This window comes from Notothenia rossii (assembly GCF_949606895.1).
Source record: "Notothenia rossii genome assembly, chromosome: 7".
In the NCBI taxonomy this organism is placed as follows: Eukaryota; Metazoa; Chordata; class Actinopteri; order Perciformes; family Nototheniidae; genus Notothenia; species Notothenia rossii.
Genome location: NC_136905.1, coordinates 31,848,336 through 31,874,838, shown reverse-complemented (window position 1 = coordinate 31,874,838; position 26,503 = coordinate 31,848,336). Strand labels below are relative to the sequence as shown.

The 26,503-nt window shown below is 41.3% G+C and overlaps 2 protein-coding genes and 1 long non-coding RNA gene across 6 annotated transcripts in view; 2 read left to right on the top strand and 1 right to left on the bottom strand.

The window, feature by feature from the left end:
• Nucleotides 1–12,409, top strand: part of LOC307013871 (proprotein convertase subtilisin/kexin type 4-like) — a 246,017-nt gene extending 233,608 nt beyond the window's left edge. For all 4 annotated transcript variants that reach the window (XM_079641472.1, XM_079641473.1, XM_079641470.1 and 1 more), the window contains 3 exons: nucleotides 3,078–3,247; nucleotides 11,005–11,082; nucleotides 11,678–12,409. In XM_079641472.1, the coding sequence (XP_079497598.1) occupies nucleotides 3,078–3,247; nucleotides 11,005–11,082; nucleotides 11,678–11,920 (491 nt within the window). In that variant the 3' untranslated portion in view covers nucleotides 11,921–12,409. The remainder of the gene's footprint in view (nucleotides 1–3,077; nucleotides 3,248–11,004; nucleotides 11,083–11,677) is intronic.
• LOC307013875 overlaps nucleotides 1–20,965 on the bottom strand; it is a 23,397-nt gene extending 2,432 nt beyond the window's left edge. Inside the window, exons 1-3 of the long non-coding RNA XR_013801096.1 lie at nucleotides 20,854–20,965; nucleotides 11,796–11,891; nucleotides 1–2,138 (exon numbers count right to left, since the gene is read on the bottom strand). The exon at nucleotides 1–2,138 is cut by the window's left edge and continues 2,432 nt beyond it. This is a non-coding gene — a long non-coding RNA (uncharacterized lncRNA). The remainder of the gene's footprint in view (nucleotides 2,139–11,795; nucleotides 11,892–20,853) is intronic.
• Nucleotides 20,966–20,974: 9 nt separating this feature from the next.
• Nucleotides 20,975–24,775, top strand: pou3f2b (POU class 3 homeobox 2b). The gene has a single exon (XM_079641474.1). The coding sequence runs from the start codon at nucleotides 21,292–21,294 to the stop codon at nucleotides 22,432–22,434; it is 1,143 nt and encodes a 380-aa protein (XP_079497600.1). The 5' UTR covers nucleotides 20,975–21,291; the 3' UTR covers nucleotides 22,435–24,775.
• Nucleotides 24,776–26,503: the final 1,728 nt, after the last annotated feature.

Here is a 26,503-nt window from a genome sequence, read left to right as displayed (position 1 = left end):
TCACATAGGCTTTGTTGTGTCTTTTTGAGCAGTGTTTCTGTGTGTTTTGGCTTAATGGTGTTTGTTTGGTTGAGGGATGTGCTTGTGAGTTTCAGCAGATTGAGGGAAGCGTGGGGTTTGTGAGAGTGTTCTTCACAAAGTTATATTTTTTGATATGGCTGTAAATGCGTATTTATAGTCTAAAATGTTTGTGTTTGTGAATGTCTACCTGTCAAAGTACCCGTTAAAGAATGTATGTTTACACAGGTTTACTTGTGTATACAGTATGTCAATGGGCCTCATGCTGCACAGTCTTTTACATTTCTCTTGTTTGATATTTTCTTACATTTTCTGGAAAGACAAAAATAAGAGAAGTCAACCAGATGCATCAAACAACTTAACCATCAAATCTTCTCATACCCAGGTGTATTGAAGGATGAATCCATCTTCATCATATCAGAGGCTGAGAGTTCTAATTGTATTCAGTGCCTCTACTGTGCCATGTTTACATGCTTAAATGTTCATAAGGTCTTTAATTTCCTCATACTGCCTGTGATTCAGCTCCGCTTTTCAACCTCTGTCTGAAACCAGAACCCAGTTTGCTCTGATTGGTTAGCTGGCCGTATCTGTTGTGATTGGTCAACCGCTTAGGGATGTCCCACCTCTTAGCCTATCACGTACAATGTGTTGGAGTGCTAGCCAATTGAAGCCCGAGTGTTACATAGTGATATCATTATGTTACTAAGTAAACAAAGGAGTCCAATTGATGAGTTTCAGGCAGGGGGAGTGTGTGGGAGAGAAACTTTGGGATGTTAGCCTTTGCAGACCATTTACATGCACAACAACATATTTAACAAACTACAGTAAAGGGAAAACCCAAGAACGCATTATAGGGCCTCTTTAATATTAGCGTATAGGACACGGCCCCTAAACACTATATATGGGCAGGTGTTGTGATGTGTGCAAATAATCTGGCACTTGCCCAAGATTTTGAGGGATGCCAAAAAAAAAGGCTGAAAGAAGGACAACTTGAATAGTAGTGAAGTCAAGGTTTTGTTAAATAAACTCAAACAGAATAAACATGTGTTTTCCAGAAACATATGTTTGGAAGGGTTTGTATTGTCTTAATTGGCATCAATGGACCGATAGTGTGTCTAATGGACACTTGTTGAATTATCCAATTATTATAATCACCAGACAACAACTTTCTTTTGTTGGTTTTGTGGACTCTAATCACAAGATGTTATGGGATAGGAGAGAGGGCTCTGCACCACTCGTAAAATCTTCTTTTAACTGGGAGAAGAGAAAACAATAATTACATTTTTGAATTCTGAAAATATGACAAAATAGTAAAGAATTGATACAAATAAGAGATACTTTGTTATTATATTGCATCCTGCATTATGCCCACTTGTTTTATATACAGTATGCAATGGACTATTCATTATTCCCTTTGTGTTTTATTAACATACTTACACACACACTTACATTTCAGTGTGTGTGTTTGTGTGTGTCAATGTGGCTTTATCTGATCGGCCTCCTGGGTTCTATGGCCCAAATCAAAAAGGTAGGAAACATCAATTTCACCATCCCGTCTCCTCCACTTCCTCCCCCCCTTCTCCTCCTCTCTCCTTGCACAGTTTCTCCTCCCCCCTATCTCCTCACTGCTCTTCTCTCCTTCTTTTCCTCGCCTCCTCCTGTCCTGCTCTCTGCCGAGCTGTGATTATGTTCCTCCTCTAAGCACCAATGATCTAAAGGCTTCAGCATGTGTGTGTGTGCATGTGTGTGTGCGTTTGTGTGTGTGTGTGTGTGTGTGTGTGTGTGTGTGTGTGTGTGTGTGTGTGTGTGTGTGTGTGTGTGTGTGTGTGTGTGTGTGTGTGTGTGTGTGTGTGTGTGTGTGTGTGTGTGTGTGTGTGTGTGTGTGTGTGTGTGTGTGTGTGTGTGTGTGTGTGTGCGTGCGTGCGTGCGTGCGTGCGTGCGTGCGTGCGTGCGTGCGTGCGTGTGTGTTTGGTGATTGGTTGGTGATCTGAGCAGCCCGTCTCTGCACATTGTGCGGCACAATTCACGGACGACGTCTCCAGATGAATGCCTCCATTCACAAATACCGCCTCTCCATTAGCTGCAGCCCTCGCCGACTTGTTGTTGTCTTTTCTTCTTCCCTGCAACAAAAAAAAAGCAATTAAAGCAGGACAAAAACAAGCTGGAACACAGGCAATGTACCTGGAACAGAAGAAAAAAACTGCGAGAAACGGGGTGTGGGTGTGAGGGGCGGTGATTCTTCAGTAGGGGTTCACACTGCACACTATCTCCGTTTTATTCTTGAGAAAATCCTCCAGGATTTATTTGAACATTCACGCATGAATGCAATCTCCTCATACAACTACTCAGTGTCGGATTTATATTTTTGATTTCCCTGTTGTACTCTGTCTTACGGTTCCATTCTTAAAAGGATCAGATTGCTTCAGAAGTGTAGAAAGCTGAGGGAAACCCCTCCAAAGTGAGGGCAGTTTGGTTATGATGTTCTTGAAGGAAATAGGATTAAATTAGATGTATGGTTAAGATAAGGTTACTTGTTTGACTTTTATTTTTTCACTCCACTGAAAGTGAAGCGCAAAGAGGACAATTCAGCAGTTCCAGTTTCAAGACTTTCAATCAAATTGTGATAAATGAACAGCTGGCAGAAAATGGTGCATTTTGTATGACAAATCTACTTATTTACCAAAGATTAGATTAGATTCAACTTTATTGTCATTGCACAAGTACTAAGACAATGTGAAGTGCGAGTGTAACATAGTGATGTCACTATGTTCCTGAAGTAAACAAAGGAGTCCAATCGAGGCGTTTCAGGCAGGGGGGAGTGTGTGGGAAGGAAACTTTCTTTGCAGACCATTTACCTGCATAAATACCTTTTTAACAAACAGCAAACGGAAAACCCTAAAGAGCAAAATAGGGCCTCTTTAATCAGGAAAAGTGAGCTTAAAGCTTAAATATGTTACCTTAATTTAACTTTACATTTTGAATGAAAACGTAGCTACTGATTCAAACAGTGCCATGCACCACTTTAAAAGTCCTTCAAAGCTTCTCTTCTCCTGCTTCAGAGGGACCCCTGCAGAGTGTTGTGTCCATGGGGTCACGTCACCCCGTCCCACACAGGGGGCTTCAACACGGGGACCGCTACCAACCTCTGGAGCTGATTGAATGGATCCACCAGATGGAGAGAGGCAGGAAGATACGGGCTGCTAACATCACTCTCCCAGCCAGACACAAGGTACAGTACTGTACACAGAGCGGGAACCCACATGTTTCTCACACTGTGATTTACTGTTCCAATAAATCACTGGTGCCGCCTAATTTCCTATGGATTTCAATTTCCCCCTGGACATATCTGCATTGATCAACTTCAGGTGTGAGGATGTGCCAGGCGTCGCTCACTGTGACACTGAGGAATTGCTCGCAGAACTCTGCCATGTGTGTGTGTGTGTGTGTGTGTGTGTGTGTGTGTGTGTGTGTGTGTGTGTGTGTGTGTGTGTGTGTGTGTGTGTGTGTGTGTGTGTGTGTGTGTGTGTGTGTGTGTGTGTGTGTGTGTGTGTGTGTGTGTGTGTGTGTGTGTGTGTGTGTGTGTGTGTGTGTGTGTGTGTGTGTACAACAGTGGGATTTGCGCACACGCAGCATTTCTGTTCAACGCAGAGGCTTTAGGATACAAATCCTTGAGTAATAACATCTGAACATGTCAGAATCATACAGACAGATGAATAGGAAAATTGTTATTCTGATCATATCTGCTCGTGCTCTGAGTGCAGGCCTGATTATGAGAAATAATTAAATATCATTCTGGCTTGACCAACAGTTGCTACTGCGGAAATAAGAGCAGGGTATAACTCCTCTTTTATATTAAAGGATAGGTTGTGGTCTCCTCAATAGGGATTGATCGATATTTTGCATATTGCTAAAGCTGATACAGATAAATGGACATTTTTGAAACCCTTATTTCAGATCAAACTCTCTGGTAGAGGAATTAAAGAGGCCCTGGTATGTTTTTTTGGGTTTCCCCTTCTGTAGTGAAATGGTCTGCGAAGTCTAAAACCCCATGTTCCTTCCAGAGGGAAGGCAAAAGCACTATAATAAACTTGTTTTAACATTATTAGTGAAATAACAATAAATAATTGTACACATTCACCGGGTAGAATAACTTCTTCAACTAAGGCTAATGAAGAACATACCATATTTATTCATATGTAATCTGTTCAAGCAATGCTGAAAAATGTATCTCACTTTAACAGGCTTCTTCGAATGGACAACCGGGGCGAATATGACCTATTTCACAAGATGTGAAACAATGTTTTCTCTGTTATTATAATTCTAATGGTGAAGGAATGTAATATGGCTCTTCCTCACATGGCCTACACTTAACAATCATCACAAGTAGCAACTTTGCTGTACATTAAGGACACTTAAAATAACTCTAAATTGCAATCATATTTGTTATTTGAATTGGCTTTTTTAAACGTTGTGTGGCGTGGGTTTGGCTGAAGCTAGTGTTTCAATTTAAATACTGTACATACGGTGGCCGTACACCAACAAAAACATTTCTTGCAACATGTTTTATTTGCAGCCTTTTTTTTATGCTGTGCTTTTAGTGAACGCTGCACATGTTTCGTCATGTTCGTGAATGTTTTCTAAATGTGTTGTGAAGTTGGTGAAGATGTTGCATATGTTTTGGCACCTTTGTGTTTTTATATTTGCATCGCTTCTCAAGCTGCCGCAGTTTGTGTGTGTGTGTGTGTGTGTGTGTGTGTGTGTGTGTGTGTGTGTGTGTGTGTGTGTGTGTGTGTGTGTGTGTGTGTGTGTGTGTGTGTGTGTGTGTGTGTGTGTGTGTGTGTGTGTGTGTGTGTGTGTGTGTGTGTGTGTGTGTGTGTGTGTGTGTGTGTGTGTGTGTGTGTGTGTGTGTGTGTGTGTGTTGCTGCCTGACATGTCCTTGCAGGGGAACACGCTCCGCGGGCCTGTAGATGAGTTTTGAGCCGGTTTTATAGGAGGAAACAACGAGGCCTGACAACGTCTTTACCCCGTTCCTCCCCTAGAGGCAGATCTGAATGGATCGTAGAGGCAAGGAGGAGAAATAAATTGGAGAAAAGGATAAATCGATGCTTGGCGGAGAGGCAAACAGACCTTCCAACCCCCGGCCCAGACACACACACACACACACACACACACACACACACACACACACACACACACACACACACACACACACACACACAAGTACCACGGTGTGGCTTTTTTTTTTTCTTCCTTGGGCTGTATTGGATTGGTATGCAGAGCTGAGGAGAGAGACGCTCAGAAAAAGACTTGGCCTACAAATGATGTCCTTTGTTTGATCCACTAGGTTGGGGGGGGGGGGGGCTTTGTGGATGGGGTCGTCCCACAGAGACGGTGGAAGGGCTGGGAAACAAACATCTCTGTCTGTGAGCCTCTCTCCCCCTCACTTACAGCCTCTCATCGGAGGGGAGAGAGATCAGCTGCTGTCACCTGTTTCTGCTGATGGCTAGAGGACAGAGAGGATGTGGTGGAGGCGTCATCACTATATGCTACATCTGCCAATCTGCAGGATATTAACGCTTTATTACCACTTGAGTCTTTTGGCTTTTTGTAGTTTTGGTCATCATTTCTATGGATGAGAAATAAAACTGTGCTTCCTATGGTAATTGCTGAGACATGGGAACATGGTGACATCAGTAAAAATCGAGCAAATCCGAGAGTCTAAACTACAAAAATAATTCTTAGATTTTTCTTGACGGCTATTTCAGGCCTCTTGCAACAGCATTGTTGTAGTCTAATCCTAGATTTCTATAACTTTGACAAAAAATGTAAGTCTAGTCAGATTCCTATTCAAATGATCTTATCAGACTTAATGTAAAACGCTCATTTCAACTGAACTGTTCATGAGGAAGTGCATTTTCATGTTTAATCATGATAATCAATGCTTTATTAGGCTGCCTGTTCCACTACGTTTTTGAGGAAGGTTAATTCCATATGAGCTATAGATAAAAGCTCTATGAATGTCTGTTGTCGGTCCACTTGGGAAAGGATTGCCAAAACATTTTCTACAATGCAGTCGCTTTAGTTCTTAGCTACTTGAAATATATTGTAAGAACGACTCATTGTGTTAGGAGCTGATTATGAGATGTTGAAGCACTTATTTTAACTGATATTATACACATTAATTATACTCTTATGTATGTAGATAGTATAAGAGATGTGCAGAGTATGACAGTTTAATGGTGGAGGTATACACACATATTGATAGATGTCTTGTAATGCACTGTTGAGGAACCTACGACCCAAGTTTTTCATTCATTGCATAACTACACCGTAGTTGTGTATATGATATGTCAATAAACCTTAGAAAATCTTGAAATCTTGAAAGGGATGTGCAAAATAGCAATCATATACAGTTTTTAATTAACTATTAGTAGTAGAGTAATGAATATACTTTATAGAGATCTGCAGATAAATGTTTAGTCTTCTCAAGCACCAACTATCAAATATCTCTCCTGATTGTTGCCACTTGACAATCACCTTCCCTGAATTTTACTCAGGTGTAACTAAAGTCTGATTTAAGGGTTGTTTATATTTCACATCATTAATCAGAATCTGCAAAGTAACTCAAATAAATGTAGTGGAGTAAAAATACCAGGTTAACCTCTGAATTGTAGAGTAGAAGAATTACAAAGTAACAATGAGCTGTCATGTGGGTATATATTAATGCTGCGCATTATGGATAAAAGCGATTTTCACCCATTTATTAATTATATGTTTTACATTTGATAACACCAATGTGTTTAATACTGGCAACTTCTAATTGCGGGAAAAACGAAAACGTTCAGTAGAGACGTCCCATAGAGCATTTTGCGAAACACAATAGCCAGCATGTGTAGTTCTTGGGGGGCGTTCGATTCCAGTTTTGGATAGTCTGGCGTGGTTTCGTTCCATTTCAAACAGCTGTTTGACGCTCGGCGTAACCTTGGCGCACTGCCACTCCAACATCCAATCCCAGAGCTTGAAAATTAATCACGGTGTCTGTAGTCCTAAACGATAGCTGGGGATTATGGGTAGTGTAGTGTCTTCGGCCATCCTAAACTCCTTGAGGCCTACGTCTGTTTCCGGTTATTTTTATTTTGAAATTCAGTTCCTGACGGACGCCAGAAAAGCCCGATATTATGGAATTAAACAAATAAATAAAAACAAGGATAATTGTGTGTTATTGGTGAGTAAGTAACAGGGTGTTATTTAGAAAAGAATAACAAATTAGAAGGAAAAAAAGATTTAAAAAAACACAGATTTCAGTATTCTGAGGCTCTGAGCCCCATTTATTTTCCTCACAGACGGCAACAAAAGTCCGACATTATACGATTTAAAATAAAAACAATAATCGTGGCTTGATATTGAGTAAAAACATGTTTTTATGAACCACACAGCTTCCGGTCTTCCACGACCCGACCGGAGAAAAAGACGTGCTGAGGGCACAAAACATACTACCAATAGAAATACCATCCATCCATCCATCTTCTCCCGCTTATCCGTGGTCGGGTCGCGGAGGTAGCAGTTCCAGCAGAGAGCCCCAAACTTTCTTTTCCCTGGCCACATCAACCAGCTCTGACTGGGGGATCCCAAGGCGCTCCCAGGCCAGCGAAGAGATATAATCCCTCCACCTGGTTCTAGGTCTACCCCTTGGTCTCTTCCCAGCTGGACGTGCCTGGAACACCTCCCTAGGGAGGCGCCCAGGTGGCATCCTAACTAGGTGCCCGAACCACCTCAACTGGCTCCTTTCGACGCGAAGGACAAAACCCATCTCGGCCGCTTGTACCCAATAGAAATACATTGCTTTTAAAATCGTTCTGTGTGACACGAAAAAAGGGGAAAATCGTGTTGGTGAACACGAATCAATAGATTAAATGTTGTGACTATAACACGAAATGCCGTGAGACTGGGTTGGTATTTAAGCATGTCGACGTTAGCGTTTAGCTCAAAGCAATGTTATAGCATCACTAAGCTGCTAGCAGCGTTGATTTTTGCATGTTTTTGGAAACATAGACTTTAAACTCACCCAGGCTAGGACATTAATATATAATTCCTATTTTAGAAGTGTTTTACCCAGTGGAGACAAAGTACTACATGACTCATACAACATGTACTACAGTTCATACAAGTGGTTCTTCAGACCAATTTTAATCTCAAAACTGATTTTAAAATGCGATAAAATCAAAACTGCAACCTAAACTCTAATTACTAATGCTCCAGTTTTTGCACCACCACTGCTCACTCCACTCCAACACAATATATATATTTCTCATACTCCGGAGTCATACACTATTCTCAGCTCTTCACCAACGACAGCATACAATGCCATTTCTTTTAGCTTGGGAGTTCTCTTTTTGCTTCATGTCTTTTTATAGTTTTGCTGTTCATACTGTGCTTCTATTTTCATGAATGCTGTGAGAAATAATTGAAAGTGCCGTGTATGGTGCCGTCTGTTTATGCGCTCCCACTTCCTCATGCCTTGTAAATACTGTAATAGTGAAGCCCCCGCTGTAAGCTACCGGCTTGGATTTCCTCACAACTCAGACACGTCAACACTCACTGGAAACTTGAGCCAAGATCAAATCGTAACCGGATTCTGAAACGTCGCTCCCGCGGATAGAGCCAGTTTTCGATTGACTACAAATGTAGCTTTTGCTCCCTGTTTTTTTCCTTAAGAAAACAGGGTTACATCACATTTCTTCTGGTGATTACTCTTTTTCTTACTCACAACATCCATAAGGAGGGGGAAAGGATGTCAAAGGAGTCACAACCCCTGCTGCAAGTGGCGCTGGTGTGAAGTGCAACAGACGGAGGACATCGAGGAGTCTTAACAAGAACTAATAATGTTCCACAAGAACTATAAATAAATCACGGCATATTAGAATAAGATCAAAGGGCCACTGCACATATTTACACATTTATGTAAAGGTCATTCACTAGTGATAGGATGTACCACTCAGCCATGCAAACTGTTGCTGTAATCTCCTCTGGAGGAGGAAATGTGTGTGAGAAAACCACCCGTGATGATGTCATGAGGTTTGGAATAAAGATGTCCACTTCATTTAACAGAAAGATGATAAACTGGGGGGCATTGAGTCTGTTGTATGAAGGACTGTATTGGCTGCATTATGGGAGGCGTAGTACTCAGCGTTTATAGAGCTTGCACTCTTACTATGTTATAGAGGCTAGCTTATATTCGCCTCTGCAACTTAGATTTGAACTATTCTTTAAAAAATCTGTCTCTTGTGAGTCCCCTAACTTAATTACTGCTGAATGGAAAACCTTTTTTGTTCACCTTTAATGTAATTGACTTTAATTTGTAATGACTCCTGAAATAATTAAAACATTTTGAAGAACATTTGATCTGTGGCTATACCCTTCAGAGGTGCCCAGTACGTCGACCGCGGTCGACCGGTCGACCGCGGGGGCAATGCTGGTAGATCGCGAGTCATTCATAAAAAAAAAAAATCCAGCTCCGTTAAAATAGACAAAACAGCTTTTGATTCCTCCTCCCTTGGCCTCCCTGCCACTTAATTCAGGAGTTTACTTGATTGACAGAAAAAGCGACCTATTGCTTTCCAGTCTGTTAACCCAGAATGCAAAGCGATACAAAATCAGTCAAGTGCCGGGAGAGACAAACAACAAAATGAGTGCGGGAACGAGCAAAAAGCTAAAGACATACCACTTCCACACAGAATGGGAGGGAGAATCTTTTTTTGTGATGTCACATTCAAAGGTTATTTGCCTTATTTGTAAAGCAAGCGTCGCTCTGCCAAAGAAAGGTAACGTGGAGAGGCATTATCGGAGTGTTCACAAGGCATATGACAGCGACTTCCCTCCGAGTAGCGAGTTGAGAAAGAGAAAGGTCATGTATTATTGCTACACAAACATTATCTCTTAGTCTTAGTGTCGCCAACTCGTTTCTAACATGCAAAAAGACAAACAAATGCGTCTATGGTCGGTGTATTTTCTATCTTTCCAATCCAGAAGAGATCTCTCTCTCCCCCGTCTGTTTGCAAGGGGGCGGGGCAGTTTACACACACGCAGCTCCTACATGCAGCAACACACGGAGGAGATGGTGGAGAGAAGCGCTCCAAGGTGTGGTTACATGTTACCCGTCTTGAGGTGGACAATGCTCGTCACCAAAAGTGTTTAGCATGTAAGGGCGGTAACACGAGCAATTTGTCTAAACATTTAGCAAAAGTGCACCACATTCAGACGGAGGAATGCACCGGGTTCGACTGTCTTTCTCGTAGCTCTGTAGCCCCATCCACGAGTAACGTTTCCACGTCAGGTGTTATGTATGCTAGCAGCAACACACGGAGTTAACTACATTATACAAACATGGGTTAATGATTAGACTTAGTAACTGAGTTATTTATTTTGTTAAAGTTTCAGCTATTCTGTTTACAGTTCTGTCATCACATTATTTAATACGATTTGTTAAAACATTGTTGTTTCTTTTGATGTGAAATATTATTTATTTAATTCAAATAAAAAGCAATGTTAATTTTGTTCACAATTTGTTCAGTTAATTTAATAATATATGTATTTTTGAATCAAGTATTCATCTTTATTGTCTTCATTGTTAGTTTCCACATGCCTAAAACAACCTCAAACTAAATCTAAAAGTTGATGGCTAAATAAGAGCGTTTGAGAAATTGTGCAAGGCACACAGCAGTAGTCCGAATAGTCGATTAATCGTTTCATTAATCTATAGATTAATCGATAATCAAATTAGTCGTTTGTTGCAGCCCTATTGTAGTTATCCCATGTAAAAATAAAACGTGTTATTCAGCAACCCTTGCAATTTGGGATTTTATTTTTGGTTGGTAGACCTCGGTTAGCTGGTCATTTCAAAAGTAGCTCACCAGCCAAAAAAGTGTGGGCACCCCTGCCCTATGTTATTGTTTATTTGTCATTAACACCAAATATCTGTTCCAACAGATGTTGAAGATTTCTGGAGACTTAGCGTTGGACGAGCAGACCCTCAAAAAGCCCCTGAAGTCCAGTAAGGCTCCCCAGGTAAGCTGCAGCACCATACACCGAGATACTGGCTAGTTGCCCTACAGAAGATTGGTAAAAATAAATGCAGATTTCTTCTTACCATTTTTGTGCGAATATTAGGAGGTGCTTCATGACTTTTTACATAATTTGTTGTTACTTTTAACGAGCCAGATTTGTAATGCAAAAAGTATAACGATGTTTTAGTTCAAGCTTCTATATTGGGATATTTGTAGGTATTTCTTTGTCTTATGGGATAGTTTTCTAAGTTCGGATCAACATAAATGGGCTTTAAGAAATGTTCCCCGGCATTTTTCAAAATATTACAGACACAAAGATGCATCAATTAATTTTGTAAATAATAAGATCAGCTGATGTTCAACTTGCAACTATTTTGATCATGTTTTACTGGATAATAGCAGATATTGCAGTTTTTCAGCCTCTCAGGGATGAACATTTCCTGCTTTTATCTGTTATATCGTATTAAGAGGAGTATTTTTCAGTTTTAGACTGATTAAGTAGTTATAGTTGTAGCCTTAATGGCTTTGACAGCATGTTTCCAAGTGTATTTCCTATCAGTTAAGTTGTATGTCATACACTCATGTGTATCCAACAGTTACATCAGACAGATGAGGCACAGAAGTCTTCCACGGAGTCACGACCTTCTGATGTGAAGCAGCTTCATGAGACAAAGACCATCATGGAGAATTTGGATCGAGTGAAAAGGTCCTTACCCTTACGGACGCTCCGGGATATCACCAACACTCTTCAGATCCAGGAGGAGCAGCAAGACGTGGGGGGGGGGGGGACTCAAGGCAGCAGGCGGCAAACTGAAGAAAAAAACATGACTCGCAGTTAAATAAAGACTGTTGTAGCATGCCAATTGATCATGAATCAATTCCATGTATAGCACTTTGACCGTGGCCTCAGTTTCGGCACGGATTATTTATTGTGGATTCCTATCTTGGCTTTAAAACTCAATCCCTCCCCAGCAGAAACACACACAGACGTACAAATCGTTCCCCAAAAAACAAATAGTCTCAGGAGCAGCTCTCATGAGCTTTGGGATGTTGCAAAGGTTAGAGAAAGATATGTTTGTCTTTTTCCACTTCATTGAAGGGTGAACTCAGCTCAGCGCAATAAGAAATGGATTACCCATTCATTAAAGGGGCTGTGTCACTCCTCATTGAGTTGGACAAATAGCAAATTAATTTCCAAGTGCCTAATTTCTCTCTGTTCTCCGCTGAATTTCCGATAGCGTTGAATTGCCGATCACAGCATGTGAACTCCCTCAACTTTTTATCAATTTATTAAAAATGTGCCACAGCGGAGGAAACTCTCTCCCTCATTGCTGCATTCTTCTTTCACCAGCACAACACAAACACAAATCAACCCAAGTGTTTAATTGAAATTAGGATACGAAAAACACCCATAACAATTACAGAACAAAAAGTTACTTTGGTGCAATTTTAAACTTTTTTACCACTGCATCTCAAACACAGAGATGTTTCCCCCAGTCAAGTGCAGGTCTGTAGGTTATGGTGTTTTGTAAAATATAGCAGTATTGACAGGGCAGTATTGATGTTTCAATTAGAGCAGCGTTACATAGTGCCGCAGCATGGTAACACGGTGCGTCTCCTGCCATCTGCTCTGCTCTGCGTCTGACGAACGAGGCACGTGGGGCTAATCGAGCCGCACATGAGCAATGGAGCCGCGAGATCTATCACACACACACATCTTACATACGCACGTCCTTATGCAGAAAAATGGGTGGATGAGAGGAGGGGGGGGGGGGGTGAGGGAGTGCTCCTCAGCCCTGCTGTTTAAACAGCCTTTAGAAAAAGCTTTCCTCCCCCTTTTCTCCTTTTCCTCACATGTGCCACAGGAGCAGCCAGCAGGTTATTTCACTGACAAGGAAGCAGGCAAACACACCAGATGCATGATTTGAAATTCATCAAAAGCTCATCTGACGGAAAGAACAAAAAAAAACGGCTTCTGCCAGCTTCCCTCGTGCTGGGACGGTCTGAAATAACAGTGTGCATTATGCCTGGCGTTATTGCCTGCCAAAGCACACGAATCAAAGACCTCATTGTGTGGATTACCTCGTTAATCTGTTGATGCCATTGAGTGGTATTGCAGGTGTTAATGTGCCAGGTTTTTTCCCTCTTATTAGGGAGGTGTAGCGTTAGGTTGGTAATCTGCTTTAAATGCTTTAGGGGGAACGAGAGGCGCTGAAAGCCAGCCAACAGAACTCTGCTGTGGAGGAGAGCTCTCTCTTAATGCAGGGGCCTGACTGACTGATGCCAGCGGGGACCAGCACCGAGCTACACCCCCCACGCCACTTGTTGAAATATATGACTGTATGAATAATTAAAGAGGAAGAGGGAAGTGATATTGCGAAAGCAGTCCCGCGATGACATCCATCACAGAAAACCTTCTTCGTCTTGGTTCCTCAAGCACAGAGTCTCTTTGGAGGAGCGAACCAAAGCTCTCCTCGTTTGGAGGTGATCTCCTAACCAAAAGAGATAGAGATAAAGAGAAAGACAAAGAAAAAGGGGAAAGAAAGAGAGGTAATCCTCCCTTTTTTCTGCTCCCCAGGGTGGTCTCTTCATCAAGGGCCTCAAAGAGGGACAGAATACACCTCCCCGCTACAATGGAGGGGACCCACCGGGGCTGTTGCTATCTGTGGGTGTGTGTGTGTGTGTGGGGGGGGGGGGCTAGGGGTACAGCTTTAAGCAGGCCTTTGAGTGGCCTAATTGCATTGGAATACAGCAGTCTGAGAGCTGGCTCAGATCACGGCGGGCTGCTGGAGGGGTTAGCGCCCGCACCTCCACAGCCACACTCCGCAAAAGAAGCGCCGGCACAATGCAAACAATTACTGCTCTCCCTCTCGTTAACTCTCTCCCCAGTTTTTGTCCTCTCCTGCGCTCCTCCTTCTCACCCCCGTTTCTTAGCCTGCTCCCTCTCTTGTTCCTCCTCACTGTATTAATCCTCCCATACAGCCTGTCAATCTGCCTCTCTTTGATGCACACAACAATTACAGTAAGGATGAGAGGCGGCGGGTCGCCCCTCGTTATGTACAAAAGACTCGAGACCAGCCTTATCAGGAATTATTGATATCTGGACAGCTCATCTGAAGTAAAACCCCAACAACATGACATCTCTGTTATTACCCTGCAGCCATTGGTCTCCTCTTGATGAGAAACTATTGAATGTGTTGTATTTTGCTGCAAATATCTACAGTATCACAATACACTTATAATGCAAGATAATTCGAAACAGGCGAAAAAGTGTGCAGGTGTGCGTCATATGAGAGGCCCCGTCTTACATTTTCCGCCACAGATTTGGGGAAATTGGTCCGTGCGCCAAGCATTGTGGGGATTTTAAGACCGCGGAGTCTACACATGTGCAGCCTCGAAATTTCTCGCTACGAAGTAGTGTCGAGTACGCTTGCTTGGTGGCACGTCTTCCGAGTCACTTGCCTCAGAAGCGAGGCAAGAATACTTCCTGGCATTCGGAAAACGAAGAGTGGAACAGGCTAGCAAGTGTGCAGGTGTGCGTCATATGAGAGTACATTTTCCGCCACAGATTTGGGGAAATTGGTCAGTGCGCAAAGCATTGTGGGGATTTAACACCGCGTAGTCTACACATGTGCAGCCTCTAAATTTCCTCCAAAGAAGTACGCCGGGCTCGGTAGAGTTCCAAGTATGCTGGACATTGGAACAGTCCTTCGGCGGCACTCGATGGCGTAGTATGCTTGAAATAGTGGCTCTGAAGCAGCCTTCCTCGAGTTTGAGAAACAACCTCTGTCTGTCGGCTGAACTCTGTTGCTGCGGCATGAGGGTCTAACTTCAGCAGCTACATTACTTACGGGTGCGTTCGTTAATAGTAACTGTGCGGTCCGGAGTCACTGTGGCACAGACTGGAACACTTTTCCCAGTTCCGATATAGTTCCGAAAATGTGTGTTCACACCAAAACAATCGGAACTAAAACTTTGTTAATGAGAACCTTTTCACCCCCTTTTCAGCCCCTGCTAGAGAGCAGGTACTTTCATGGGAGAAAAAGGTTCCCATTTTCCTAATCCTTCCTCAGGGACTTATTCCGGTGTGAACGCGATCTGTATTTAGTTCATCAGAACTAAAGAGTTCTGATGAACTAAGTTCTGATGACCTAAGTACGGCAAAGTACTTGGTGTGAAAGCGCCTAATAGGTGCTTTGTCACTATCTGCTAACGTTAGCTTTAGCCTTAGTTTTCTAATAGTTTTTTTCGTAGGCTATAAACAGAGGTGGTATGAGTAGGCTATAGATCTTGTACTTGATTAAAAGTAGAAGTACTCAGATCTTGTACTTGAGTTAAAGTAGAAGTACTCAGGTCTTGTACTTGAGTTAAAGTAGAAGTACTCAGGTCTTGTACTTGAGTGAAAGTAGAAGTACTCAGATATTGTACTTGAGTAAAAGTAAAAGTACTCAGATATTGTACTTGAGTGAAAGTAAAAGTACTCAGATATTGTACTTAAGTAAAAGTGGATGTGCCAGAGTGTAGGAACAATCCTACAACCAAAATGTTCCTAAAGTAAAAGTAGAAAAGTATTATCATCAAAATATAGTGAAAGTAGCGACAGTAAAAGTAGTCATTGTGCAGATTGGTCCATTTCAGAATAATAGATATGATATGTTTTATAATGATTGATCATGAAAGTGTTCTCAAAGCTGCTAAAGGTGCAGCTAGTTTGAATGACTTTGTATACTGCAGGGTAGCTTGTGAATTTACTCCAGGTGGAACTAAAGTCTGATTTAACACTTGATTATATTTCACATCATTCATCCACATCTGTAAAGTAACTAAAGGTATGAAATACCTTTTACCTCTGAATTGTAGAGGAGAAGAAGTACAAAGTAACAAAACATTGATCGGATCCTTGTCACCTTTTTACCTTTTTATACCTGATGAGTTTGCATCCCTGAATCTTATAGAATTAGATTGGTTCAGTTTTTTCTGATTTGTAACTGGTATGAACCAAACAAGTCAGAGTTTTAACTGATGCAAGGCAAAGAAATGTCCAGTTAGTCATGATTGTTCCCTAAGGATGGAGTGTAATAAACCAATAATGCTCCAAACGGGACTATTGTGTCTCTTTGTGGCACTAAATGCTAAATTGGTAAGCATCTTATTATACCTCATTGGATAATAATAATAATAATAATAATAGTCTATATATTGCAATGGTATTCAATGGAGGCATGAATCTTTCCATGTATATAATAAGAGATGAAAAACGTGATATTTGACAGAGAATTTATCAGCAAATATTTTAATAAAAATTATTGTTTCTGTCAAATTAGATGTTTTCTTCAACTTTTGTGACTACTGATTTTTTTTGGTATGGCCACTGTTTAATGGACACAATATGCATTTGAAGGATCCTCTCCAGACCTGTTTTGAGATGTGCTTGGCATAATAGTTTGTGTCCCAGACAAAGATAAAACCATTTATTTACCTCCTTTTAAGTCTTAAAATGAGAGCTCATTCTCTATCGATGGAGCTCTGAATATGCACATTAACTATGTACAGTACTACTACAATGAAAAGTCCGTTCTCAGGGTATACACATTGAAGGTTTTCCCATCACATTTCTGTAAATTGAATATTAGAGCAGGATTACACTTGTGATGTCACAAAAATCATCTCTTACGTCCCATGTGTTGAACTGAGTTGAGCTCTTGACATAGACTTTAAACAGTAATCTGGTGTCAGAATCTTCACATACATTAACATGCCAAGTAAAATAAGCCGAATACTCTTTGGACTCAAAATAATCATTACTTGCAGCCTCACATAGAGGAATTGTTCAGTGATGATTTTACAGCATCACTCATGGACTGTATTACTGTGTTAGGGGTTAAGAAATATATTTGTTGTACTATATCTTCCTTCTACAGTGGACAATGTATTGCCTTGGTTAACACAGTCAGACAGCCTGTTTCCCTCCAGTCTGGACTCAACTGACCTTGTCTTTAAATGGGGCTCAGTGGACTGTGTGTGTGCGGAACAATCAACGATTTAAAAAACATATCATATTCAACCAGCCCCTCCTTTGATTTTTTTTATTATGCCAGCCGTGTCTTAATAAAATCTAATTATTTCCGCTTGCAGGATGCTTTCTGCTGAGAAATTGGCAGAGGGGAGGTGAGCTGATGTATGGGGAGACAGTCGCCTAATTAGAGCGTTAGAAATTGAATCTTTACAGCACACGGGTCATATAATTATCCTACTGTTAATTTAACGCTTACATTCTCCTGCTGTTCATTTTTATTCCCTTAAATGTAGTTTGGCAATGGCCCTCTGTGCTCAGTGTTCCCACTGTAAGCGAGGAGGCAGCGTGGCCCCTGTAACGGGGCCCTTCTCAGTGATTGAATAACTGAGGACCCTGCAGTCCAAATAACAAGGCTCGCATCATTTATGCATTGTTAAGCCATGTAATTGAAACGAGCCATAGTTTGCATATTACACCATTAAAATAATGTGCTTTGCGTTTCTCCCAACACGACTATTTAAGCCTGTGTGGCAATGTGGTAATTCCTTGAATTACAGCCTAATTACCACAATGTTCTTTTGATTTGGACAATTTCTATGTTACGCCACAATAATGTTCAATATTACCAGAATGAATTACTGAGCTGTGCCTGGAAACTTTTCCTCGTATGACTTAACCCTGGCAGCTTCATGTGCTATCAGTGCAGCTGGATTCACATCCATAAAGGATTATTAGCCTATGAAATGAGAGCCATTAAAGGCCCAATCAGTAATACTTAATTGAAGAGCTTGAGTTATACATGGAATATTCTCAACTGATCATTACAGGCCTTATTCAAATCACTGCTTACAGACATTATAAATGCTAACAGAACAACAACATTAGAAAACATAGCCTATTAAAAAGACTTTTAACTGTTAACGTTAAGTCCAACCCATTATCAATGTTATATTTGGGTGGTTGCAAAGTGTGCATTTAAAGCAAAGATATAACAAACTATGCATTTAATTAACAAAGGGTTCTTTTCTTTATTTCAAGATGATGACATGTGCGCTTTGTTTTGTGGAAGAATACTTTGACTTAAGTCAAAAGCAGTAATTCAACAGTGCAAATAAAGAAATGTCATAGAAACTGCATTGGAAATTACTCAATCTGTACAATGGCCCATTTCAGAGTAATATGTTAAATTATTAAATTATAATTATTGATGCATTAATGCATTCATCACTTTAAATCACTTTAATGTTGCATCGAGTATACTTTTATATATATTTACTGCTGGGTAGCTTCTAAATCTCACAAACCAATCTTTTTTAACCACTAATAATAATATATTTTGCTATAAGTAAGGTGAATATCCAAAGCACCTAAAGCTCTTTTGTAAATGTAGGGGTATAAAAGGTACACTATTTGCCTCTGAGATGTAGCATAAAATGTATGTACAAGCACCTTAAAACCGGTAATAAGAACATACTTGTCTTAGTTTACCGTCCAACAGTTTTATAAATCAGAATTTAAAAATGTCTATTTTGTCCACTAAAGCAGCATTAAGACAAGAGAAAACCACTTAAATCAGTTAGCAAGTTAAAGATCCAGTCCAGATGTAAAGCAGGGGACGAGAACATGAGTAATTATCACTTGCCCTTTGTATATTATTCACACAGCTCAGTCGATACACATGACGTGTGTCCTTGTGTGAACTTCCGGAATAAATTAACATTCCTAAGAATGAATTGTAAGTGTGCATAATGCATAGACTTGTTTTCAGTTTTTACTTCACATTTTGTTTATTTCTTTTGAAAATATTTCTTTGATAATTGCTTTTTTTATTGCCTTTTAATTAGGACCTACCTTCTAAGTTATTAAATAAAATGTCTAATTACAGTTTCAGTCATTTGCATAGTTTAGAAGTTAGAAATGTGGGTAGTGAGGAAGTGCCTCCATTGATTTATTGGTTTAATTTGTGGCCAGTATCTATTTGCTTGTGGATCAAATTGTTACAGGCCATGTAAATGCTTTTAAATTGCATGTATAGGATAAGAAGTATTCATTCCTTCTAGCATTCAAAATGAAGGCACTGTTAGGAATTAGAAACTTCTGCCAAGCCACATTCTGTTTGTACTTTCTCTCAGTGCAGTGTGAGGAGCAGCTTTGAGGACAGACATAATCTCTCTCATCTTTTTTACTTCTTCTCGTCCTTTCTCCCTCTTCTCAGGGCCCTGTGCTCTTTACCCCTCCCTCCTTTATCCCTGCGAAGGCTTTGTCCCCGCAGCAGAGAGCCTCTCTAAATAGAGGCCTTTAGATAGTCCAGGAACAGGGGAGAGGAGGGGGAGGCAGCAGTGACGCGACTGCTGTTGTTTCATTTACCTCTCCCTATGGCAACCAGCAGCGGCCGGCCAGGAATGTCCCCTCTCTGGACAAAGTCCTGGTCCCTGAAGCTGACACTGGGGGGACGATAGCTGGGGCGGGGGGGGCCCTCGCTGCCCTGCCTGCTCTGAAGGCCTGAGTCTGGACTTAATCCTCCTCTCTTTTCTCACTTTACTGGAGGATGAGCAGAAGCTATTAACTCTAAAGTAGTTGTGTATAAAACCTGCAAAAATAATTCTAAATCTCTTTTGATAATGTACGGAACTAAAAGGCTTTCAGCATGCACGCTCTAAAGATCCCACGTTGATCCTTTACTTTTTTGTAATTTTAAAGCACATTAACTACATTTTTTTAAAGAAGCATATTGCATGTTTAAATGTATTTTATGTCCTTCAAGCTATATATAGAATCTAAACTTCAATCCTCCCTTTCTCTGTGTGTAGCCACTCCTCCCAGTGCATGCTGGTTAATTCAATGTACAGCCTGGTATGGCACAATAGTGGATTTGTTTACTTTATGGGCTGTAAAAGTGTTCATGTGTAGACATATGAAAGACGGTTTCATTTACAAGACTTCATTGAGAAAAAAGTGCTAAGCTACACTTTCACAAACCCTGATGATAAAATGGCACTTTCTTTTGCATTTTAGCTTTTATTAGACTTGTTTAAAAAATATTTAAGGAAGCAGGGATTAAATGGAGAAATGCAATCCAGGTAGTTGTCAGTTTAAAAAAGAGTTAGACACAACTCAATTGAAACTCCTACCAAACTCTCACTTGAAAGCTGTCAGCAAATGTCAGCAAATGAAGTCCAACACTAATTTGTATGCAAAATGTAATGAAATGTATTCAAATGTTTTTGATTTTTTTAATAATACAATCAATTCTGTTAAAACGTGCCTGAGCTTTTCTCCTTTACCAGATATGTTACATTTACAAAACAAGTTGTATTTCAGATATTTCTCCTACACTAACAATACGACAGTACACTTTATTTAATACAACACATTAAGTGTTTTATTTGCTGGTATGTGAGCATGCATGTTGTTTTAGAACTATTTAGTTTGTTTCCCAATTACAGCAGCATTTAAGCTTAACGGTAATTTAAAAATGGAATGTCAGTTTGCAAAAAGAGTATCAAAACCCTATCTCATACACACAACGCTACAGGCATATTAATATGCAAACAATGTCTAAGCAGAAATGTTGCAACACAGCATCCCTATAAATACATTCAACTGCATTTTCCTCTCGCACAGGCCTTGTCTTTGAAAAGCAGATTGTTGCATTTCAACATCTGTGCTGAAATGCAATATTACGCACACGTTTCCATAGCCAAATGTAATATAATAAATATGCAATAACAAATAGCAACAACATGTAAAGTCTACCTCATTCAACACACAGTATATCCTGCACAGCAGAGCTCCTTTATTAATCTGAGTCCCCTGGATCTCAACTCCCCTCAGCCTCCTGATACCTGATTATCAAAGTAAATCTACTGTCTCTTACAGTTGCTCTGCTGATCCCGGTGCTCCGTCTCCCCATGCTTCACTCCGGCTCTCCACTTCCCGGGTGCCTCAACTCGCACCTCTCCAACAAAGAGAGTAGTGTTTGCTGAGACTTCCCAGCAGCCAATCACCGCGTCGTTGCCCTTGGTTACCACGTCCATCATCTTGGGAAGTCCAATGAGCGGCGGGGGCGTGACGGAGTCCAGGTGCGCCTCGGCGTCCACTTGGCAGAGCGCCTGAGAGCCGCCTGTGGGCAGGAGAGGATTTGTCAAATGCGAGGTTCCTTCAATAAGAGAGACCAGTCCGGCTCCGAGAGTCATGGCGACCGCAGCGTCTAACCACTACAGCATCCTCACCTCCAGCGCATCCATCGTGCACTCGGAGCCCGGCAGCATGCAGCAAGCCACGGCGTACCGGGACGCGCAGAGCCTGTTGCAGAGCGACTACCCGCTGCAGAGCAACAGCCACACGCTCAGCCACGCACACCAGTGGATAACAGCGCTGTCCCACGGAGACACAGCCCCGTGGTCCTCCAGCCCGCTCGGCGCGGAGCAGGACATCAAACCCGCGGTGCAGAGCGCCCGGGACGAGATGCACAACTCCAGCAACAACCTGCAGCACCAGTCCCGGCCACCTCACCTGGTGCACCAGACGCACGTGAACCACCACGACGGCCGGGCGTGGAGAACCACCACCGCGGCGCACATACCGAGCATGGCCACGACGAACGGCCAAAGCCTTATTTACTCCCAGCCGGGCTTCGGCGTCAACGGGCTGCTCCCGGGCAGCGCACAGGGGATGCACCACCACAACCTAAGAGACACTCACGAGGAGCACCACAGCCCGCACCTCAGCGACCACGGACACCCTGCGTCCCAGCATCAGCACCAGCACCGGTCGCAGAGCCACCACGACCACTCGGACGAGGATACGCCGACCTCGGACGACTTGGAGCAGTTTGCCAAGCAGTTCAAGCAGCGGAGGATCAAGCTGGGCTTCACTCAGGCGGACGTGGGACTCGCCCTGGGGACCCTGTACGGAAATGTGTTTTCCCAAACCACCATATGCAGGTTTGAGGCCCTGCAGCTCAGCTTCAAAAACATGTGCAAGCTGAAGCCTCTGTTGAACAAGTGGTTGGAGGAGGCGGACTCCACCTCGGGCAGCCCGACCAGCCTGGACAAAATCGCGGCGCAGGGGAGGAAAAGAAAAAAACGGACTTCTATCGAGGTAAGCGTAAAGGGAGCTTTGGAGAGCCATTTTTTGAAGTCCCCTAAACCGGCAGCTTCGGAAATATTGGGTCTCGCGGACAGTCTGCAACTGGAGAAAGAAGTGGTCAGGGTTTGGTTTTGTAACAGGAGACAGAAGGAGAAACGCATGACCCCTCCCGGAGCTCTGCCGGGGAGCGAGGATGTGTACGGGGACACGCCGCCGCACCACGGGGTCCAGACCCCGGTCCAATGAACTCTGCTGGACCGCTCCTCCAGGACATGTTTACCCTTTTTATTTATCTCCAATGTTATATATAAATCACTGAACTATGATACTCTATAGTGGGTGTTTTATGTATAATAGATTGCAGTGACAATATCTGCAGTGAATATCTGGAACATAAGTGAGGGGAGGACAGGACGTTTTCTTTTTCTTCCTCTGCAGAGCTAAAGGAACATAAGTCTGTGTTCTGTTCTGCGAGGATACATGCCCAGCACTGTGACTCCAGTCGACGCAGTTTCAAGGTGTAGCCCCTATTGTGTATTGAAATTATACTATACGAAGAAAAAAAAGAGGGAGGGGAGGAGGGATACCTGGTTTTAGACGAAAAGCATAGCTGAATGGTTTCCATTTTTTATATATCAAATCACACAACAACACTGTTTTTTTCCTGTGCGTAAAAGGGAAAGCAAATACAAAGGCGTTTAGTTTTCTTGTTCTAAATTGTTGCGTCCAGCAGTGATGGTGATGTGTGTGGGTGGTGCAGGAGGGGGGTCAAAGGAGCTGCGTTAATGGAGTAAACTGGAGGCCAGTAAAGGCTGCAGCCCCAGTCCAGTGGAGTCCAGCTGGGGGTGAGCATCGCCTGAGTCCCATCTGTCAGCCAGGCACCAGCACACAGCCGCCAAACACTGCTTGGAAACATCCAGCTAGTTATTCAGTGAGGTCAGGATTTAGTTATAAACACATAATTATTATAATTATTCTTATTGTTATTATTACCTGTATGGCTCACTGGCTAAAGTCCTTAATAACTGACCTGAGTGCAGTGATAATAAAAAGTGTTTGACCTCTATCAGGAGTCAGACAGCAGTGTAAACAAAAGGTCCATGATATATTTTCACAAAACACGCGTTAAATGATATTCGTCCCCGTCCCCCCCTCAGAGATTTCAGGAAGGGCTCCGTGTCGACTGATTGGATTATCTGGCACTTTTCCACAACATGATGGGCTATAGATATCTACACAAATATTACGTCACCAACTCTCACAGTACATTTGGATCCACTTTTGTAAATAATGTATAACTTTAAAAGTCATGGCTCCATCCCTTTTTTTTTCTTCACTGGGGCACTTTCTTTGGATTGATGTTTTCAAAAACAAACAGTTCTCGTCATATAGCCTATACTGCCTTGTATGTGTGTGTTATTTAACGTTCATTTTGTTGCCGAAATTATGCTCGTTTACAGTTTGATATTTCTTTGTGGCGCATTTTATTTCCAGTCGTCAGATTTGTTTTTATTAATGTGAAATCGATTTAATTTGTTTAAATGTTTAAGGAGTTCTGTTTTGCCATTTGATGTCCGCTCTGAAATTACATTAGGTTGTGTTTCCAATCAAAATATAGTGCTTTGAGGACTTCATTCTGAGGAATCGATAACAATTTTCTAAAGAATTATCCAACATGAATGAGACGTAGATGATGAAAACGGAGATGGTTAGTGTAATGAAAAACGAAAATGATAATAATAAGGCCTTTAGCTCTTTTTTTTAAAACATATTTTTGTGACATTCCCAAAAAAATAGAAGCATATGATCAAAATTATTATTATTATTATTATTATTATTATTATTATTATTCACAAGGTGTTATTCTAATTTGTTTGTAAGGTCGTTGCCATGCATTTCACTTCAGCCATTTTGTTCATCTTCGTCTTTGTTGCTTTTTTTTACATGGGGGGAGAAACTGCTCGTAGACATTTTTATTTTATTTTTTAGTATTGTTAATGAGATTGTAATTTATTATACAATGGCTTTTTATAGATGACACAAAGTGCGAGATATATATGAAATAACACCGAGAAGGCTTTTGTTTTGTAGGAGAAGAATTAAGAGAGACATATTTTAGATTTCTCAGCGGCATTGCGACAGCCTAACACCGTCACAGCTAAATGTAAAAACATATTTTCTCCGTGCAGAAACTTGCTTTTCGTTTTATGCAAAAACAGAAATCCAGGGACTTGTTTTTCTCATGTGGAAACATCTTATTCCCCCCCACCTCCTGATTTATGTTATCCTGCAGAGAACAACACGCTCCATGGCATTGAAATATTTCCTCAGTAGCTTTAATGAACTCATAATTCACAGGAAGTTGTGGGATGTAGACCTGTAGCAATCCGACGCTGTTTCTTCTCTTTTTGTTTAAATGCTTGTTAAACCAGTCATTTTGGTTTTTTGGGGGATATTATAGGCTATGTCATATTCACTGGATGAACTTGGGCTAGGTAAAGCAGGGGTGATACAACGCCTGACACACGAACAACGGACTTGCACATTTTTAAATAATGGGGTTGATATTAAACAGCTTTTTTCCAACGTTGAGACTAAATGTATTTTTTTTTCAAACTGCTGCACTATCTGCTTGACATCTGTGGTGTTAAAAAAGGAAAAAAGAAAGGGGCTCCTTTGCTTTGAGCTCATTGGTTTGGGTGGAATTAATGGCTGAGAGAAAATCAGGGTTGATGAATGGAAGATTGTGAGCCGATGATGTGTTGTTTCTGCCCCGGGCTGCTTTTAAATGGACTGGCTTTGGCTGGGAAAACCAAAGCTTCCATCCAGGGTTAAATTAGGGGTTCCCAAAGTGGGGACCGAGGACAAATCGAGGTCTTTTGGAGGCTAGAAAGGGGTCCAACATTATTATTTATCTGCTGTTTTATTTGGAGCTAGAGGTTTCACTTTATCTGCACACTAAGGGTATTGTTAATTAAACAGCAAATATATAGATACCAAAGGATTAACAGCATTTTAAAATGTATCTTAATCCCTTAAATGATAAGCATATTTTCTCTGATATTGGTCTAAGATTCGTTTTCCTGGTTGTCCTAATAGGAAAAAACAAGACAAAATATTGCCATATATTGGTTATTTTTGGTTTCATTATCTGACAAGGCTGAGCCCTTTTAAAACTATAGAGGTTAACGCAAAAAAAGAGATTTTAAAACAGTTTTCCTTTTTTTTAATCTAAACGTATGGATTGCACTTGTTCCATCAACACAGAAAGTGTTGGATCAATGGATAACAAATACTTAGAAGCTTACGAGAAAAAACATTGCTCTGGGAATTTAAGATAACTATACTGACACTGTTGACCCTGATGGTATTTTCCTATTCAATATGTTATGTCACTTCTCTCTAATATCCCCGTAGGAACCTGTGGTGTGATTTATATATGAACACCTCTCTGAAATCTATTTTATTTGGTGCTATTTCCCTGCCACTTCCGGCTTATCTACACAAACAAAAAAATGTTGCCCTGTGTTGTTATCATATTAATACGAATTACAATCGGATTATTCTCCATTTCTCTTCTGTGCAAAGAAGAGAGTGAGATTTACCTCAGCATTACTGAGCAAACAAGGTTAATCAATTAATCTATAGCTGATCGGTTGTTAATGGTGTTGGCCAGTACTCATTTAAAAAAAGTAAACTGCTCTTTTAATTCATATTTCAACTGAATTAAGCAATAAACGTAAAAAAGCCTTATTACATGCACTCACCTACTTTATTTGTGATTTTACAACCATGTCTGCAGTTATGTTTTTTTTTTGGACGGTATAATGACGTGAAAGCAGCGTTTCTTCCATTGTAAAAAATACCGTAATACACCCAGGACTAAATAGTATACAGCTTCTTATTTATAAGTGTTTTTTTTATTGACCTTATTGGCTCTGATTGTACTTCTAATCAACGGCAATATGGTTAATTGACTTATATGGGATAATAAGCCGGTGGATATCATGACTCAGAGATACAGAAGGTGTTACCGATAACAAAACACTATCATTTTCACATGCTGTTTTGTTGTTGGTGAAGGGAAATAAAAGATGTCCCTCTCTGCATCATCATCGCTCGCCCATTTGACCTGCCATTTGGATGTCTGGCACGAAGCAACACCCGGAAATAAAGCCCTCTCTCTCTGTGATCTCTGAAGAGGACTTTTGTGGATCCAGTAATCTAAAAAGTGCGCCCCGGTGCCCTTCATCCGCTCTCTAGCAGATGCGATTAATAGCGCGTCGCGTTAATTACACCTTCCTTTTTATTTAGG

Bases quoted from the DNA above. Each gene is read 5' to 3' on its own strand.
- pou3f2b (XM_079641474.1), top strand. From the start codon at position 21,292: ATGGCGACCGCAGCGTCTAACCACTACAGCATCCTCACCTCCAGCGCA.